The sequence below is a fragment of the Stomoxys calcitrans genome, chromosome 3 (genome assembly GCF_963082655.1).
Source record: "Stomoxys calcitrans chromosome 3, idStoCalc2.1, whole genome shotgun sequence".
NCBI lineage: Eukaryota > Metazoa > Arthropoda > Insecta > Diptera > Muscidae > Stomoxys > Stomoxys calcitrans.
This window is the reverse complement of record NC_081554.1, coordinates 31,975,442-31,995,670: the sequence shown is the minus strand read 5'-3', so window position 1 is coordinate 31,995,670 and position 20,229 is coordinate 31,975,442. Positions and strand designations below refer to the sequence as shown.

The 20,229-nt window shown below is 40.2% G+C and overlaps 1 protein-coding gene across 1 annotated transcript in view; it reads left to right on the top strand.

Moving 5' to 3' along the window:
- LOC106092832 (odorant receptor 22c) overlaps window positions 1–20,229 on the top strand; it is a 70,472-nt gene that overhangs the window by 37,851 nt on the left and 12,392 nt on the right. Inside the window, exon 5 of the mRNA XM_013259759.2 lies at window positions 4,709–4,810. Coding sequence (XP_013115213.2) covers window positions 4,709–4,810 — 102 coding nt within the window. The remainder of the gene's footprint in view (window positions 1–4,708; window positions 4,811–20,229) is intronic.

Here is a 20,229-nt window from a genome sequence, read left to right as displayed (position 1 = left end):
GGGGGTGTATGGAACGAAATACAAGATTTCTCATTACATTTCACCGAACATCAAGAACAGCGCCCACAGTAGCAGGGCAATGAAAATAAACCAATTTCATTTCAGCTTCAATGTAATTTGAAATTGGAATACTACCCACCCAACAGCAGGCAAGTAGCAGTCAGGCAAGGTAGCCAGTCAGCCAACCAACCATACAGCCAACATTTCATTTGTTGCCATGCCATTGTCAACATCATCAGCAATTAGCCATCAGCCGTCAGCCCACATTGCCAGTAGCAGCGAAAAGACTTTGTCTTCGGCACTATTGCCAGCAGCCATCTGACTACCTGCCACACCTTAAGAATACCTGTGGCACCAGTTTTCAAAGCTGATTGTATTTTATTTCTTATTTGAGCACTTTCTTATACAAACTTTGCTACTGTTGTTCCTTTGTTCTAACCTAATTTTCAAGGTAACAAAATGGACAAAACTAAACAGACCGAAATTGACAGAGGACACAGTAGTTCCGTATTCAAAGTCATGCATTTGTTTGGATTAATCTTTGCTTGAAGGCAATTCTAAGGAAACTAATTCTTCCAGTCATTTAATTGATTTTTGTATTCTAAGTATACAAATCACTGATTTTTGTTCTAAATCAAGTCTATGAAGGAAAGATTTTGTTTGACTTTGGTTAGAATACATTAAGCCGAGACAAATTTCACACACAGCGAGGCACCAACAATGCGTCGAACAATTTAATTCTAACTACTAAATTTCCATGGAGAAATGGTATGTTTTCCATAGGGAGGAGAAGGAGGAAGGAACTCTTCTTGTGGTGGGCAATGATCTCCGTAACAAGTATGGCAAAGACTAAAGGCATGGCGTACTACTGGGCCATGGCCGCCTCTATCAAAATTGGGAAGACAAGGATAGGCGAATATCCTTGGAATAATGACGTTGATCGAAGGCTTATCATAACGGAATTTATTGTCAAGGAAGCCCTAAGGAGCTTCAAACCATTCAAGTGACCCGGACCTGATGTCTCCGACGTTACTACAGAAGGTGGCCGACTATCTGGCGCCTCATCTGGCCATAATTTTCATAACGTACCTGGAACTTGCATATACTCCGAAAACCTGGCAGGAGGCAAGGGTGGTATTTATACCCAAGCCCGGCAAGGCAAGTTTTGCGACACCAAAGCCTTACGTCCTTTCTACTCAAAACCATAGAACCCATTGTGGATACCATGATAAAGAGTAGGACATCCAGCGAACTGATTAAATACAAACAGCATGCCTATGTCAAGGGCAGGTCGCTGGAGATTGCCCTGCACGAGGTTGTGCATAAAATAGAAATATCCTTTGATGCCAAGACCTTCACATTGGCGGCTTGCATTGGCATCCCGCAGACCGACACACTGATCCAATACTTAGACCAATACAGAGTGGACCCGGTCCTTTGATACTGGATATACCATATGCTAAGAAAGAGGTGGATAAATTGTGTGTCCCATGGCATAAATATAAGGGAGAAAGTAGCTAAAGGCACCACCACAAATGACCTATTACGGATGCTGGCTGAGAGGGAATTGAACCCGTCTGTAATGCAGACGATATTTTAATACTTCTAAGGGATAAGGATCCGAACCTGATATGCAGTAGGGCCGAAAGGGTCTTGCAGTTAGCAAATGATTAGGCTAGACCCAGGGGTCTCAATGTTAACCCTGAGATAACTGAAATAAGCCTGTTCACGAGAAAGACGAAAGTAGGCTAATTTAACGCACCACGTATCCTAAATAAGACGATTTCGATATCTGACAAGGTCAAATACTTAAACTACCCTTTTCCTTTGGAAAAGGATACGTAAACTACAATTTCCTTTGGGTAGGGGCACTAAAAGTACTCCTTTCTTTGGTAAAGATAAATTAAACTACCCTTTCCTTTGAAAAAGGGTACTAAATGTACCCCTTCGTTTGGGAAAGGCTAATAAATGTACATTTTCCTTTGACTTCCAACAACTATGCTAAATATGGTTCAAATCCTCCCATAACCTCATATTGCTGCCATATTGCTGCTATATAAAGCGATCTGGGATCTTGACTATTTGAGCCTCTAGAGGGCGTAATTATTATCCGATGTGTCTTAAATTTTTCATGAAGTGTTCTGTTTTGTCTTGCAACAATTATGCGAAGTATAGTCAAAATTGGTTCATAACCTGATATAGGTCCCATATAAACTGATCAACCGATTATACTTCTTAAGCCTCCAGAGAGCGCAATTTCAAATTGGTTGAAATTTGGCTTCTCCCATGACATTCAACATTCTTGCCTTATATGGTCTTAATCGGTTTGATATAGCTCTATGATATAGCTCCCACATGAACCGGTCTCCCTATTTTACATCTTGAACTTCTAACGAGCGCAATTCTTTTTCGAATTGGCTGAAATTTTACACAATGACTTCTAAAGGGTGACTTTGTTAGAGCTATAGGAAAGTTTTTCAAAAAAACACATAAAATTCAGACAAATTTTGAAATCGGTATTTGAATTGATTGTACGATCCATATAATTTAATGTTTGAAAATTATTTCATGCATATTTTGACGCTTTATCCTATTTTGACATACTCTTGTCTACATTTTGACCGGTATTTCACGAATAAATGCTTCAATGTTGTCTCCCAATGCGTCAATTGAAGCGGTCTTGTCTGTATAGACATGAGCCCTAACATAGCCCCACAAAATAGTCCAAACGCATTTAATTGCACGATCTGGCGGCCAATTGACCGGTCCCGAACGTCAAATAAAATGTTCACAGAATTCGGCTCTCAATAGGTCCATCATTATGCGAGCTGTGTAACATGTGACACCGTCTTGTTGAAACCGCATGTCATGCAAATCAAGCTCTTGCATTTTGGGCAAAAAACTGTTGGATATCATCTAACGGTAGCGCTCACCAATCACAGCAACGTTGCGATTCGCGTGTTCTTTGAAGAAGTACGGTCTAATGATGCCACCAACCCATAAACCACACCAAACTGTGACTTTTTATACCCTCCACCATAAGATGGGGGGTATACTAATTTCGTCATTCTGTTTGTAACTACTCGAAATATTCGTCTGAGACCCCATAAAGTATATATATTATTGATCGTCGTGACATTTATGTCGATCTAGCCATGTCCGTCCGTTTGTCCGTCCGTCTGTCTGTCGAAAGCACTCTAACTTCCAAAGGAGTAAAGCTAGCCGCTTGAAATTTTGCACAAATACTTCTTATTAGTGTAGGTCGATTGGTATTATAAATGGGCCATATCGGTCCATGTTTTGATATAGCTGTCATATAAACCGATCTTGGGTTTTGACTTCTTGAGCCTCTAGAGGGCGCAATTCTTATCCGATTTGAATGAATTTCGGTACGACGTGTTTTGTTATGATATCCAACAACTGTGCGAAGTATGGTTCAAATCGGTCTATAACCTGATATAGCTGCCATATAAACCGATCTTGGGTCTTGACTTCTTGAGCCTCTAGAGTGCGCAATTCTTATCCGATTGGAATGAATTTTAGCACGACGTGTTTTGTTATGATATCCAACAACTGTGGCAAGTATGGCTCAAATCGGTCCATAACCTGATATAGCTGTCATATAAACCCATCTTGGGTCTTGAGTTCTTGAGCTTCTAGAGGGCGCAATTCCTATCTGATTTGGCTGAAATTTTGCATGACGTATTTTATTATGACTTTCAACAACTGTGTCAAATAATGTTCAAATTGGTTTATAACCTGATATAGCTGTCATATAAACCGATCTGGGATCTTGACTTCTTAAGCCTGTAGAGGTCGCAATTATTATCCGATTTGCCTGAAATTTTGTGCGACGGATTCTCTCATGACCGTCAACATACGTGTTTATTATGGTCTGAATCGCTCTATAGCCCGATACAGCTCCCCTATAAATCGATCTCTCTATTTTACTTCTTGAGCCCCCAAAGAGCGTAACTCTTATTCGAATTGGCTAACATTTTACACAGGTCTCCAACATTCAATTCAATTATGGTCCGAATCGTATCATAAACGGAAATAGCTCTAACAGCATAGCATTTCTTTTCCATTATCCTTCATTCGACTAAAAAGAGATACCGGGTAGAGAATTTGAAAAATGCGATCCATGGTGGAGGATATATAGATTCGGCCCGGCCTAACTTAGCACGCTTTTACATATTTTTTCTTACTTTGGAATATTCTTACGTCTCTAGTCATTGTTTCTTTCGCTATTTATGTGTATAAACAATATTTTCTAGATTTTCGTTGCATTAATTGTCATTCGATGACGAAACTTCGTCTTTTCATAAAAATCAACCTATGAACTTAATTTGCTTTTTTAACTTTTTTTACTTATTGGGTCAATGTCATATCTTCGCACCTTTCAAACCACTGTGCCCTTAATGAAACATTTCCATACCGCAAAACATTTAAAATTATTGTTCGTTTTTGTAAATGGGGAGCAGTGGACCGATCTCGCTGCATAATTAACTGCTAAGGTTTATGTCCATAGCATAGTTCTTTTAATGAAAACTACAGTAAATGCACACTCTCAACACAAATTGTTTACATCAACATAATAATAATTTTTTGTTTGTTCTATTACGAAATGCATCACATTGTATTCTATGTTAAGAGCAGCAAATTTTCTCGCTACAATTTTGTATTGTTGTTCTTTGCTTATTTTCAGAATTCCGCCTCGCTTGGTCTATTGGTCTATGCCTTCTACAGCGTTGCAGCACTGACGCAACTATTTCTCTATTGCATTGGGGGCAGTTATGTACGTGAGAGTGTAAGTTGGCCCGGAAATTTTTGGACATAATAATAAAGGTGGAGGAGAATGGTTATATTTTGTTGGTTATTAAGTGCAATTAAAATTCTTGATGTCCTTCCGCCAAAATGTGGTTGTACTTTTTATGTATTCAACTTTAAATGGTTAAACGAAATTTTTGCATTTTTACATTTTTTTGTCTCGCATATTAAACGTGCGAATTGGGTTGATAAAATGTTGTGAGTTGACGAGGTCTGCCAAATATTTGTAAGAATATCATCATAAATCCTAAAACTAGAAAAACCTTAGGAGTATGTATAAAGCTAGTTATAATCTGGTGTTACTTTTTTAGCCCCACTTATAATTGCTAGTCTGCTATCTAGTTATATTAGGTCAGAGTGCTAGTCTATTTTCTAAACAGACTCAATTAGACTATTTAAGTTCATTGAAATTCCACTAGAGGCCATCCTACGGTTAAGAGATTCACTAAAAATTTTAAAGCGTCTTGCTAGTAGCCATTATTGGGTTACATAGCACACATAAAAACAGTGTGTAGAGCAAAAAACCAGATGTAAACCACCGCAATCATGGTAAGGACCAAAATATATCAGTAAAAATTGCAAAATTACCCAAGCCACATGGGAGATCCCTTTTCTACGATATTTAATTTGAAAACGAGCAAAAAGGCATCATGTTCGACCGGGCCGAAATTTGGACACCCACCACCTCGGATATACGTACATAACAACCACTTTTCGTCATAACACTGTAAACAAGTAAAAAATCGTTATGTTCGGCCGGGCCGAACTTTGGATACCCACCATCTCGGATATATGTGTACACAACCTTTCGTCAAAATCCAGTGAAAAATGCTTCGATTTGAACTAAATACTATTAAATACAAGTCATTGTTCAATTGTGTATAATAAAATATTGGTCTTTTTAGTAGCTCTATCTAAAAATAAACCGATCTGAACTATATACGTTACGGATGTCGAAAAGCCTAACATAAGTCACAGTGTAAAATTTCAGTGAAATCGGATTATAAATGCGCCTCTCATGGGGCCTTTCAATCGAGATATCGGTCTATATGACAGCTATATCCAAATCTGTACCGATTTGGGACAAGTTTCAGAAAATTCTCGAAGAGCCTAATACAACTCACTGTCCCAAATTTCGGCGAAATCGGACAATAAATGCTCCTAATATGGCCCTAAAACCTTAAATCGAGAGATCGGTATATATGGCATCTATTTATATGCAATCTTGACAGATCTAGGGCAAATTGCAGAAGAATGGCGATGGGTTTAACTTAATTCACTGTCCCAAATTTCGGCGATATCGGACAATAAATGCGCCTTTTATGGGCCCAAAACCTTAAATCGAGAGATTCGTCAATATGGCAGCTATATTCAAATCTGGGCCGATTTGGGCCAAACTGAAGAAGGAAATGCGCTATTTATGGGCCCAAAACCTTAAATCGAGAGATCGGTCTTTATGGCAGCTATGTCCAAATCTAGACTTATCTGGGCCAAATTGGAAAAGATATCGAAAGGCCTAACCCATCTAACTGTCCCAAATTTCGGCAAAATCGGACAATAAATGCGTCTTGATATATCGGCTATATCCGAATCTGAACCGATCTGGACCGCATTGAATACGGATGTCGAGGAGCCTAACACAACTCGTTGTACTAATTTTTTGAAATTCGATAATAAATGCGCCTAATATGGGCCTAAGACTAAAAATCGAGAGATCGGTCTATATGACAGCTATATCCAAATCTAGACCGATCGAGGCAAAATTAAACAAATAAGAGCGTGCTAAGTTCGGCCGGGCCGAATCTTATATAACCTCCACCATGGATCGCATCTGTCGAGTTCTTTGCGCAGTATCTCTTTTTAAGACAAACAAAGAAAAATTAATATGGACGGAGGAGGAGCTATATCAAGTTATAGTTCGATTCGGGGCTCAAGAAGCAAAATCGGGAGATCGATTTATATAGGAGCTGTGTCAAGCTATAGATCGATTCAGACCATATTGCACACGTATATTGAAGGCCATAGGAGAAGCCGTTGTACAAAATCTGTGCCAAATTGGATGAGAATTGGGCTTTCTAGAGTTTCAAGAATTCAAGATCCCAGATCGGTTTATATGGCAGCTTTATCAGGGTATGGACCGATTCGGACCACACTTCGCATAAATGCTGGAAGTGCTACCAAAACACCACGTGCAAAATTACAGCCAAATCGGATAGGAATTGCGCCTTGTAAAAACTCAAGTAATCAAGACGCAAGATCGGTTTATATAGCAGCTTCAGGTTATAGACCGATTTGAACCATACATGGCACAGTTGTTCGAAGTGATATCAAAACACTATGTGCACAATTTCAGTCAAATTGGATGAGAATTGCGCCCTCTAGAGGCTCAATTAGTCAAGACCCCAGATCGGTTTATATGGTAGCTATATCAGGTTATGTACCGATACTTCGCACAGTGTTGGAAGTGATATCAAAACACAATGTGCAAAATTTCAGTCAAATCGGATAAGAATTGCGCCCTCTAGAGGCTCAAAAAGTCAAGACCCAAGATCGGTTTATATGACAGCTATATCAGGTTATGGACCGATTTCAACTATACATGGCACAGTTGTTAGAAGTGATATCAAAACACGTCGTGCAAAATGTCATTCCAATCGGATAAGAATTGCGCACTCTAGAGGCTCAAGAAGTCAAGACCCAAGATCGGTTTATATGGCAGCAATATCAGGTTATGGAACGATTTGAACTAAACTAAGCACAGTTAGTGGAAGTGATATCAAAACACTATGTGCAAAATTTCAGTCAAATCAGATAAGAATTGCGCCCTTTAGAGGCTCAAGAAGTCAAGACCCAAGATCGCTTTATATGGCAGCTATATCAGGTTATGAACCGATTTGAACCATACTTAGCACAGTTATTGGAAGTGATATCGAAACACTATGTGCAAAATTTCAGTCACATCGGATAAGAATTGCGCCCTCTAAAGGATCAAGAAGTCAAGACCCAAGATCGGTTTATATGGCAGCTATATCAGGTTATGAACCGACTTAAACCATACTTAGCACAGTTATTGGAAGTGATATCAAAACACTATGTGCAAAATTTCAGTCAAATCGGATAAGAATTGCGCCCTCTAGAGGCTCAAGAAGTCAAGACCCAAGATCGGTTTATACGGCAGCTATATCAAAACATGGACCGATATGGCCCATTTACAACACCATCCGATCTACACTAATAAAGAGTATTTGTGCAAAATTTCATGCGGCTAGCTTTACTCCTTCGGAAGTAAGCGTGCTTTCGACAGACAGACGGACGGACGAACGGACAGACGGACGGACAGACGGACGGACATGGCTATATCGACATAAAATATCGCGACGATCAAGAATATATATACTTTATGGGGTCTCAGACGAATATTACGAGTAGTTACAAACAGAATGACGAAATTAGTATACCCCCCATTCTATGGTATAACAAGAATGTTAAGTGGCTTAGCACAACTCACTGTCTCAAATTTCAACTAAATCAGATAATAAATATGGCTTTAATGGGCCCAAGACCTTAAGACGAAAGATTGGTCTATATGGCAGCTATATTTTAATCTGAGTCGATCTGAGCCGGAATGGACAAGGATATCGAGAGGCGTAACAGAACTCAATGTGTCAAATTTCAGCGAATTCTGACAATAAATGTGGCTCTAATGGGCCTAAGGCGTCTAATATGCAGATCGGGGCTATATCAAGACATAGTTTTATATAGCCTGTCTTCGAACTTAACCTGCCTATGGACAATAAAAGAATCTGTGCCAAGTTTCGGTTCAATATCTCAATTTTTAAAGACTGTAACGTGATTCCAACAGACGAATGGATAGACGGACGGACATGGCTATATTTTTACGACAATCAAGAATATACAAACTTTATAGGGTCGGAGATGGATATTTCGATGTGGTGCAAACTCAATGACAAAATGAATATGTCCCCATCCTTTGGGGGATTGGTATAATAATCATTTGCCAAGTATTTTGATATGAAACATTAGCGAACACGGTGGCGTATTATTATGGTCATGCTTATCAAATGGTTATCATACGCACCCATGATCAGTTTATTTACTAAGAAGTAAAAGAGCGCTATGTTTGGCCACGCCGAATCTTATATATTCTGCAACATGGATAGCACTTGTTTTTATCTTTGGTCTTTTTTTAAAGGCAGAAACTAAAACGAGTGTAATTGGAAGTCATAATAGAATGGATGGACTTGTTCTTAAATTCGAATAGTATTAAGCCGTGAGGATGCTCAAGAAGTGATATCGTTAGGGCGGTTTATTTGGGAAAAAACCAGGTTATGGACCTTTTCCGTTCAAACTTAATATGAATATCGGGACTCAAAACAGAACAAGATCTGCTAAATTTTAAGTAATAGGCTCAGGATTGCATATTCCACATGACCTAGAAATCCTATCGGGGGATAAGTTTGTATGAGACCTATACCAGATTATGAACCTATTTGGACAATGTTAGTAGTCATAACAGAGCACTACATGCATTCGAAAAAGATTTGTGCCATCCAGAGGCTCAATATATATAACAATGTATATATCGGTTTGTATGGAAACTTGATCCAAACATGGACCGAATTCGCCCTTTTACAATCTCAACCGACCACCATTAATAAGAATTATTTATGCAAAATGTCGAGCTTTGGTAGTTCCAAATTTAGCTTGAGTTTCACGGAAGGATGGGAGGGGGGCCATACAGTCATACAGGCAGACGGACATATAAGCAGAGAATAGACATATCATTAGACAGGCAGATAGCAAACACATAAATGTGCTAGACCGTCTTCCACTCCTCCTCACCATCACAGAATTCCGCCTACTTTTGTGTTTACGTTGCAATGACGACTCAGGACTTCAATCAGTATTCGGTGTTTTGCTTCTTCAGCCACAGGATAAGTGGTATCCAATATTGCGTGGACTTGAGCAGCCTATAACACAAAACCTCATCCCACATTTCAAACCAGCGGTTATAGTAGAAGGCGTCCACCCTACCAAACTCCTGTAGCCAAACGACTTAACAAGTTCTTCCTTACACTCTCTCATAACCCCTGAAGTGCCTATGGCCGCTCACAGTAACTGATAATCTTCTAAGAAAATCTTGGCATCCCCTAAATAGTCTCGACCCTGATTCACGCCTTAAGCGCCGTCTGTCCATCCATGTGTATCGATATTGTCTACAGTGACATTAGGATTTTGACCCCAGTATGAAGCAGAGTTCTATGCAATGACCCGTCTAGATGTGTATATGAGTTCATAATTCCAAGGAACCCACAATCCCAAGTGGTCCCGAGGCATCTATCTTGCTAAGAGCCATCCATATTAATCGAAGGTCCAGGAAAAGATGGGGTACCGCAGAGATACATTTCCGGGAAACGATGTCTAAATTTCGGCTAAGTAGTTAACCCTCGACTCTAAAATGGTAGTTGAAGAAAGCACACTCAACGTCGAATCGAAGTCAGAGTACGGCTTTAAAACCTTGAATCTACAGTTCTGCCTAGTACATAATCCTTCGCTCCGCATGTAGTCGCCTGCCGCCACGACGCATCACCAGCGCTCCATCACAACAAAAGAATGTCCATAATTTAAGGAACACCAGGTTCCTAACAGCCCCAGTCTAAGGATAATATTCGTTGCCTTGAATCCAACATAAAAGTACCAAGGAATAAGATCATCTCGTGCCTCTCTCAGACACTTTTCTTTTCCTTAGAAATAATCACTGCCACTGCACCCTGTACCTTTTTGATTATTCTACGGATGACACAGATGCCCAGGTTGTCCACAGCATAAGTACCCCACCCCTTCCTATCAAGTTGCGTTAGGAGTAGAGCACATTTAGTTCACTTTGGAGCCTTTTCTCTACGTTCCTTTTTTATACCCACCACCAAAGGATGAAGATATATTTATTTTGTCTTTCCGAGTGAAAAACATCGAAATATCCATTTCATCGTAAAAATCTTAAACGCTGGTTAGGTTGGAAGTTGGGTTGTATTGGGTGATATCTTGATATAGCCCCATTAAAGACCGATCTTACGATTTAAGCGGAAATTTCGCACAATGAGTTATTGTAGACTCCTCACCGCTCGTACCAAATATGCTCCAGATGGGACTACATTTGGCTATAGCTGCCATATACACCGATCTCCCAAATTAAGTTCTTGGGCCTAAGAAAGGCGCATTTATTAACCAATTTCGCTGTGATTTGGCTCTGTGAGATGTATTAGGCTCTTCGACATCCGTGCCCTGTATGGTCAAGATCTTGAGATTTAAGATTTTGAAGGCTTAAAAAGTGCACTTAATATCCGATTTTTCTGAAATTCTGTTGGGCCCTTCGACGTTCGTATCGAATACGCTCCAGATGGGCCATATTTGTATATAACTACCATATCTCCCATTTTAAGCTCTTGGACCCATAAAAACGCCAAATTCCCAATTTCGCTAAAAGAAGGAAGAATGCTGTGTTAGGCTCTTGAATATTCCAGTTCAAATTGAATATTCCAGTTCGGGCTTTATTTGAATATTACTGCTATATATTGGCAATTACAGAGTCACAAGCTGTGAAAAAAGTTGTCAATGCCGACTATATGAAAAATCCGCAATTACTTTTTGGGCAACCCAATGTAACGATTTAAGTTGTTGAACCCTTTAAGGGGATTTTGCTGAAATTTCATACATTAAAAAGTGTTATGCTTTTCGACATCCGTGCCCTTTTTTGTCCAGATTGGCCTATATTTGGATATAGCTGTCACATATACCGATCTCCCAATAATATGTCTAGGTGCCATAAAATCTGCAAATATTATTCGATTCGATATTTGGTACCATGAGTTTTATTAACCCCTACATATTTTGAATATAGTTTACATATATTCGGACCTATATTCGGATTTAGCTACCATATGGAACAATTTCCCGTTTTTTGGTCAACGACAGTTAAGTGTGCTAGTTCCTCGACGTCCCTGGCGAGTTTGGTCCAAATCTGATCATATTTCGTTATAACTGCTTACATTTCATAAATGCTGGTATTTTTTACCGGACTTGACTAAATAAGGTTAATATGCATATCCGAGGTTGTGGGAATCCAAAGTTTGGCCTTACTTGTTAATTCAACATTTGGTTAAGAATCGAGCTCAGGTATTTCGCTTTTGGAAAGAGCTGCCACTCAAACCCATTCAGGATAGGTCCCCCGAAAGCGCCCACATTTTATTTTCTAATGATAAGTACCCGCTCCACCAGAAAGGCGAGGGTTAATGCCAAGCCCATTGGCCTTCACCCATCCAGACGTCTTCCTTAACACCCACTGAACGAGTTTCGTACAAGAAGGGAAATAACCAGCCACCCGCCATCATGACGACAGTACAGTGAGGGCAACCGATCGGACATGCTAACATCGATTTGTATCATTACCCTAGCAACAAAGATTCACACCCGTTTAAATGTTTTCAGAAGACACAACTGATACACCAAGCAAACTGGACAGCGAAATGCTGCAAGTGTTTTATCCAACTGCCGACATACCCGTTCGGGGAAATCATTACATCTACCGACAAACTTTTTAAACAATAGCTAAAGTGCAGTTAGCTGTAACACAACGAAACATCAGAACCAGAGCTGCAGCATACTTCGCAAAAATGCAAATTTGCCCATGAACATTCCATTAAGGAGCAGGGGCAAAATTTTCACATATCAATGAGGACTGTTCGATTCAAGTTTAAGCTTAATGATTAGGGGCCTCTTTTCTATAGCCGAGTCCAAATGACAACTTTTTGTGGAGAAGTTTTTACACGGCATAGTATCTCGCAAATGTCGCCAGCACTAAGAGGTTAGGAGGCATTGGCCCGCACAAGACCATTCACTTCTGCTTTCAAGACACATTCACCTCAGCTTTCCGTCGATTCTGCTAACATTTTCTCGACACAATGTCGAGAGGCACAAGATGTAGCATTAAATTCAGTGCATCAGTTGGTGTAATTCTCAGTGCGATTGTGATGTACAAAGAATCTCCTGCCGAAAATAACTACTTCTGTCTTGCACGGATTTATACCTAGACCACATTCGGTAGCCCACTTTGCTGTTGCACGAACAGCTTCCTGCAGTATACCTCTTAGAGTGCAGGGAAACTTCCCCTAACCCCAATTGCCAAGTCACCAGCATTCGCGCCCAATTTTAAACCTTTTTTTTCCAGAGACAATAATATATTGTTAATGGGTATATTCCAAAGTATAGGAGAGTCTTGAGGTGTTCCTCTGCTGAACCATATTTTTTGATCCGCAGATCCCAAGCCCGACGTAATGAATCTGTTAGTAAGTAAGTTGTTAATAAACTTTCTAAGGGTATAGTTAATGCCTAGAAACTCCAACTCCTTCATGATTGAGGTCCATTTTACATTATTGAGAGCTTTCATTGTCAAGAAATGCTACCCTCAGCCTATCAGTGTCGCCTATGGTCAAATCGCCTATGGTTATCAGTGTCGCCTATGGTCTAAAATAGTTAAGCGGGTAACCCATCGGCTCCTACTGCCTTGTTGTTCTTTAGTCGGGTCACTGCTACCTGAACCACATTCTGACTAGGAGGTAAACATTATGTACCATTATCAGGGATTGGTTCTGCGGTATCCTCTTCGACGCCAACGTCGGACACTAGCAGTTGGGTAAAATGTTATTTCCATATCCTCAGCATGTTATCTGAGTCAGTTACCAGATTTCCTTCTTTGTCTCTGCAGGAGGATGTGCCTGCACCAAAGCCATCGGTTTCATGTTTAATTCTTTGGTAGAATTTCCGGACTTCATTCTGACTCCTGTACATCTCAATTCGCCCACACTCACGTCTTTCCATTTCTTGTTTCTTTCTGCGGAATAGACGTTTCTCCTCTCTCCTTTTCTCCCTATACCTCTCCTTCATCTGGCGCGTTGCTACTGATTGCAGGGTTGCTCTATATGCCGCATTCTTGGCTTCAGTAGCATCTCGACACTCTTGGTCGTACCATGGGTTTCTTGGAGGAGGCTTCCGGTACCCAAGTACCGATTTTGTGGCGGTTTCCAAGGAGTGGGCAATAGTTTTCCACTGCGCCATTATATCATCGGAACAAGGAGTGCTTTCATCAAGCAGTTTGGTCAGTCGAGTGGAGTATGCCGCTGCCATTTGTTGTGTTTGTAGCTCTTCAATGTATAGCTTCCGTACAGTGTCAGATCGTACTTTCCTCGTCATGTTCAAATGGGTGCGAACCTTCGCTGCAATAAGGTAATCTATATTCGCTCCATCGATCGTACATCTAACACGCTGGATGAATGCCATTCCATCTATCACAACGTGATCAATTTGGTTTCTCGTGTTTTGATCGGGTGACAGCCATGTGGCTTTGTGAATGTTTTTATGTTGAAATCTGGTGCTACTAACTACCATGTTTTTTGCCGCGGCGAAATCTCTCAGCCTCAACCCATTACTGAACGTTATCTCGTGAAGGCTAAACTTTCCGACAGTTGGACCAAAAATATCTTCCTTTCCTATTTTCGCATTAAAATCTCCCAGAACGATTTTAATATGATGGGCGGGGCAGCGGTCATATTCTCTCTCTTGGCCCTCGTAGAAAATATCCTTGGTCTGCTAGTCTTTGTATTCCGTCGGGGCATGGGCACAAATGAGGCTGATGTTGAAGAATTTGGCTTTTATGCGGATTGTGGCTAGCCTCTCATCCACCGGAGTAAAGCTGGAGACAAGGTGTTTCAGTCTCCGATTAACCAAAAATCCACAGACAAATTCATGCCTCGTGTTATGGCAGCTAGAGTATAGTTCGTCACCGTTTAGTGCTGTAGTGACGTCATTCCCAGTCCATCGCTCTTCCTGTAAGACGGTAATATCTGCCTTGTACTTCCATAATATTTACATCCGCCAGCGCGTATACTGCACCTTCTCTATAAAGAGTGCGGACATTCCAGGTGCAGATCCGCAAATCATGGTCATTTTTTCGTTTGCATGAGTCGTCAACGTTGGCGGTTTGTTTTTATACCCTTCACCATAGGATATGGGTATACTAATTTCGGCACTCTATTTGCAACTGCTCTAAATATTCGTCTGAGACCCCATAATGTATATATATTCTTGATCGTCGCGACATTTTATGTCGATCTAGCCATGTCTGTCCGTCCGGCCGTCCGTCAGTCCGTCTGTCTGTCGTAAGCACGCTAACTTGCGAAAGAGTAAAGCTAGCCGCTTGAAATTTTGCACAAATACTTCTTATTAGTGTAGGTCGGTTGGTATTGTAAATGGGCCATATCGGTCCATGTTTTGATATAGCTGCCATATAAACCTATCTGGGGTCTTGACTTCTTGAGCCTCTAGAGTGCGCAATTCTTATCCGATTGGAATGAAATTTTGCAAGACGTGTTTTGTTATGAAATCCAACAACTGTGCCAGGTATGGTTCCAGTCGGTTAATAACCTGATATAGCTGTCATATAAACCGATCTTGGGTCTTTACTTCTTGAGCCTTTAGAAGGCACAATTCTTATCCGATTGGAATGAAATTTTACACGACGTGTTTTGTTATGATATCCAATAACTGTGCCAAGTATGGTTCAAATCGGTCGATAACCTGATATAGCTGCCATATAAACTGATCTGGGATCTTGATTCCTTGAGCCTCAAGAGGTCGCAATTATTATCCGATTTGCCTGAAATTTTGTACGATGGATCCTCTCATGACCATCAACATACGTGTTTATTATGTTCTGAATCGGTCTATAGCCCGATACAGCTCCCATTTAAATCGATCTCTCTATTTTACTTCTTGAGGCCCCAAAGGGCGCAATTCTTATTCGAATTGGCTGAAATTTTACACAGGTCTCCAACATGTAATTTAATTGTGGTCCAATCCGGACCATATCTTGATATCGCTCTAATAGCAGAGCAAATATTTTCTTATATCCTTTTTTGCCTAAGAAGAGATGCTGGGAAAAGAACTCGACAAATGCGATCTATGGTGGAGGGTATATAAGATTCGGCCCGGCCGAACTTAGCACGCTTTTACTTGTTACTATTCCTTTGTTTCTCATAGTTGTTCTCATAGTTTTCCGGGGGCGGGTTACTGGCCCAGCGCTCCAACCGCATGGGTTTTGTGGGATTGCACATGTATCCCTCGTTGTGGCGAACCGCTTGCTCCAAGATCCGACGCTCGCCGCCAGCCGCCCCTAACCTGGGAACAGACGCTGATGTTGGCCATTGGTTATATGAAATCGCCAATTACTCGCCTTGTCATCTCGAGTATCATTGGCACTCAGTATTTAATTAAGAGCCAGTGCCACCTGACTCCTCACTGAGACTCTCCTCTCGAAAATCGCTGACTGCCCGCGGCCACATTTGCAGCCACTCCGTATAAAAACTGAGCTTTCCACCATCCGCAACCTGTGGCCGAGCCCGGTAGAAGATGTATATATGAAAGCTTTATCCAAATCTGAACCGATTTTTTCCAATTTTATTATGCTTCGTCTCTTGCCCATACAAAATCACAAAACTAATTTGGAAGACGATCGGATGAAAAACGAGACCTGTAGTTTGTACACAAAAATTAACGACCGTCTGTTTGTCTATATATCCATACAGACAGTCGGACAGACAAACGGATATAGCTAAATCGAATCATAAAGTGATTCTGAATCGATAGGTATACTTATCAATGGGTCTATCTCTCTTCCTTCTGGGTGCTACAAACAAATGTACTACGTTATAATACATTGTACCACAGTGGTGGTGTAGGGTATAAAAATGGTATGGCAGCCATATAAAAACTTCTCACTGCGGCACGCTGTTCGGAATCCGCTATAAAAAGAAGGCCCCTTATTATTGAGCTTGAAACGGACAGCGCCCATTGATATGTGAAAATTTGCCTCTGTTCTTTAATGTTCATGGGCAAATTTGCATAAAGCTAAACACTTTGACAAGCAAAGCTTAAAATGATTATCTAGGACGCACCATTTAGCCTTGCTTGACGTTATTGACGTATTTCCTTATAGTTTCCATTAAAAACTTAATTCCCCTACATATTACAAAAACTCAGCTTTATTTTATGCTGATAATGAACTTGCCACCCGCTTTTGTTAAATCGTTGATATTTTATCATGATATCGCATACTTGACACAATTGTGTAACTCATTGATGTCATTGATACCATTAAATTAAATTACTCCACTTTGCAACGAAAATCACGTTCTACAAATTGAACATCCTCTCGAACTTTTTCTCCGCACCACCACCACCACTAACAAACTAACAATGATAAAACTTGCATGTTCTAATCAAGTTTATGTGTTTTCCAAAATCCTCGTGGCCCTCGCTTTTCCACGTTTCGAATACATTAACCTTGAATAGCAACACCCATAGGCCCAGGCTCAGGCTGCCCCACCTACAACATTGAGGAAGGAAGACATGATATGAGAATATCCGAGCAGAATTAAAACAATTACTTTAACTTGGTTGGACCGTCATACATCACCAAGTACAAGGCCTGTGTATAGATGTGGGACATTTTTATAGTAGCATAGGTGGCATATCATCGTTAGTCGATGTCGTTCCTCAGGAAAACTTAAATTTAGTTATTATATAATGCACTTGTTTTTTGACGTGAATGAATCCTTTCTGTGTTTAGTGGAATATTCTAGAACAAATATCCTAAACACTTCCGGCCACATTAAGTCTTCAGTCTTCAGTAAAACATCCCTACCAGGTGGTGTTGCCCTGGGGAATGCCATTGAACTTGACTAAAAAAAGAGGTCCCTTATCGGCTAAAAACATTAATCGGACAACTCTAACCGCTAAGAGGGAAGTATCCTTTTTTCTGCCTTAATGCAATATTCTTGGACAAATTTGTAACCTTTTGATATTTGAACTAAAATTTAGTGCCCACTTTAATGTTTTTGTAATTATATTTATCTTCTGAGCCTTTTATATGGGCAAAATGAAATTTGTCTCCATAAAACGTGATTTTTCTCTTGTTCTATGCTTCATGACAATATTTTAATTATTCTCACAAGAAAACGTCAACTAGAATGAACAAATGAGCGAATGCGGAAAGAATATAACAACGCCAACAAATCAGAGACATTCATTTAATGAAAAACACCATCGCCAGCACTAAGTGAATGAGTTATGGCAACATAGTCCACCGACGTATGAGATGTCAGTTGCAACTATTCGTCCCGATGCATTAGTGTTCTATATGGTTACATTAAGGTACTTGGGAACAACCTGCCAAACAAATTATTATGAGGGAGGAGAGGGAATGGAAGGTATGAAGTAGGACTTGGTGGTAGATCAGTGTAACGGACAACTTCCTGACAAAAGCAAAATTCAATGTTACGATAATCAGGAAATCCTTTGTCATCCAAGAACTCCCAATCCCCTATTTCCACACAAAGGTAAAATCTTGTTCCTCCTGCTTATGCCTGATAAGAAAGGCCGGTCTATTTAATTTATTACAAACTAGCTGTACCCAGCCCGTTATGCTGCTCCTTCATTATCACCACGCGAAAAATATGTTTCTTACTTACTACCATATATATCTCCCCAGTAAAATTTGTTTAGCTACTAAAAAATGCCTTTTATTGAAACCTATGGGTTGCCCAAAAAGTAGTTGCGGATTTTTCATATAGTCGGCGTTGAAAAATTTTTTCACAGCTGGTGACTCTGTAAATGCATTCTTTCTCCTGTCAGTTATCAGCTGTTACTTTTAGCTTGCTTTAGAAAAAAGTGTAAAAAAAGTATATTTGATTAAAGTTTAAGTTTTATTAAAAATGCATTTACTTTCTTTTAAAAAATCCGCAATTACTTTTTGGGCAACCCAATATATAGCCATGATTGACAATTATTCACATTTTGGGAGGTGTTTTGAGGGGTAGGGAACCTCCTATCACTTGAACCTCATTTTTATACCCTCCACCATAGGATGGGGGTGTACTAATCTTGTCATTCCGTTTGTAACACCTCGAAATATTCGTCTAAGACCCCATCTTATATATAGCAAGTAAAAGCGTGCTAAGTTCGGCCGGGCCAAATCTTATATACCCTCCACCATGGATCGCATTTGTCGAGTTCTTTTCCCGGCATCTCTTCTTAGGCATAACAAGTAAAAGCGTGCTAAGTTCGGCCGGGCCAAATCTTATATACCCTCCACCATGGATCGCATTTGTCGAGTTCTTTTCCCGGCATCTCTTCTTAGGCAAAAAAAGGATATAAGAAAAGATTCGATCTGCTATTAGAACGATATCAAGATATGGTCCGGTTTGGACCACAATTAAATTATATGTTGGAGACCTGTGTAAAATGTCAGCCAATTCGAATAAGAATTGCGCCCTTAGGGGGCTCAAGAAGTAAAATAGAGAGATCGATTTATATGGGAGCTGTATCGGGCTATAGACCGATTCAAACCATAATAAACACGTATGATGATAGTCATGAGAGAATCCGTCGTACAAAATTTCAGGCAAATAGGATAATAATTGCGACCTCTACAGGCTCAAGAAGTCAAGATCCCAGATCGGTTTATGTGACAGCTATATCAGGTTATGAACCGATTTGAAACATACTTGGCACAGTTGTTGGATAACATAACAAAACACGTCGTGCCAAAATTCATTCAAATCGGATAAGAATTGCGCCCTCTAAAGGCTCAAGAAGTCAAGATCCAATATCGGTTTATATGGCAGCTATATCAGGTTATGGACCGACTCGAACCATACTTGACACAGTTGTTGGATATCATAACAAAACACGTCGTGCGAAATTTCATTCCAATCGGATAAGAATTGCGCACTCTAGAGGCTCAAGAAGTCAAGACCCAAGATCGGTTTATATGGCAGCTATATCAGGTTATAAACCGATTTGAACCATACTTAGCACAGTTGTTGGATATCATAACAAAACACGTCGTGCCAAAATTCATTCAAATCGGATAAGAATTGCGCCCTCTAAAGGCTCAAGATGTCAAGACCCAAGATGGGTTTATATGGCAGCTATATCAGGTTATGGACCGACTTGAACCATACTTAGCACAGTTGTTGGATATCATAACAAAACACGTCGTGCGAAATTTCATTCCAATCGGATAAGAATTGCGTACTCTAGAGGCTCAAGAAGTCAAATCCCCAGATCGGTTTATATGGCAGCTATATCAGGTTATGAACCGATTTAAACCATACTTGGCACAGTTGTTGGATATCATAACAAAACACGTCGTGCCAAAATTCATTCAAATCGGATAAGAATTGCGCACTCTAGAGGCTCAAGAAATCAAGACCCAAGATCGGTTTATATGACAGCTATATCAGGTTGTGGACCGATTTAAACCAT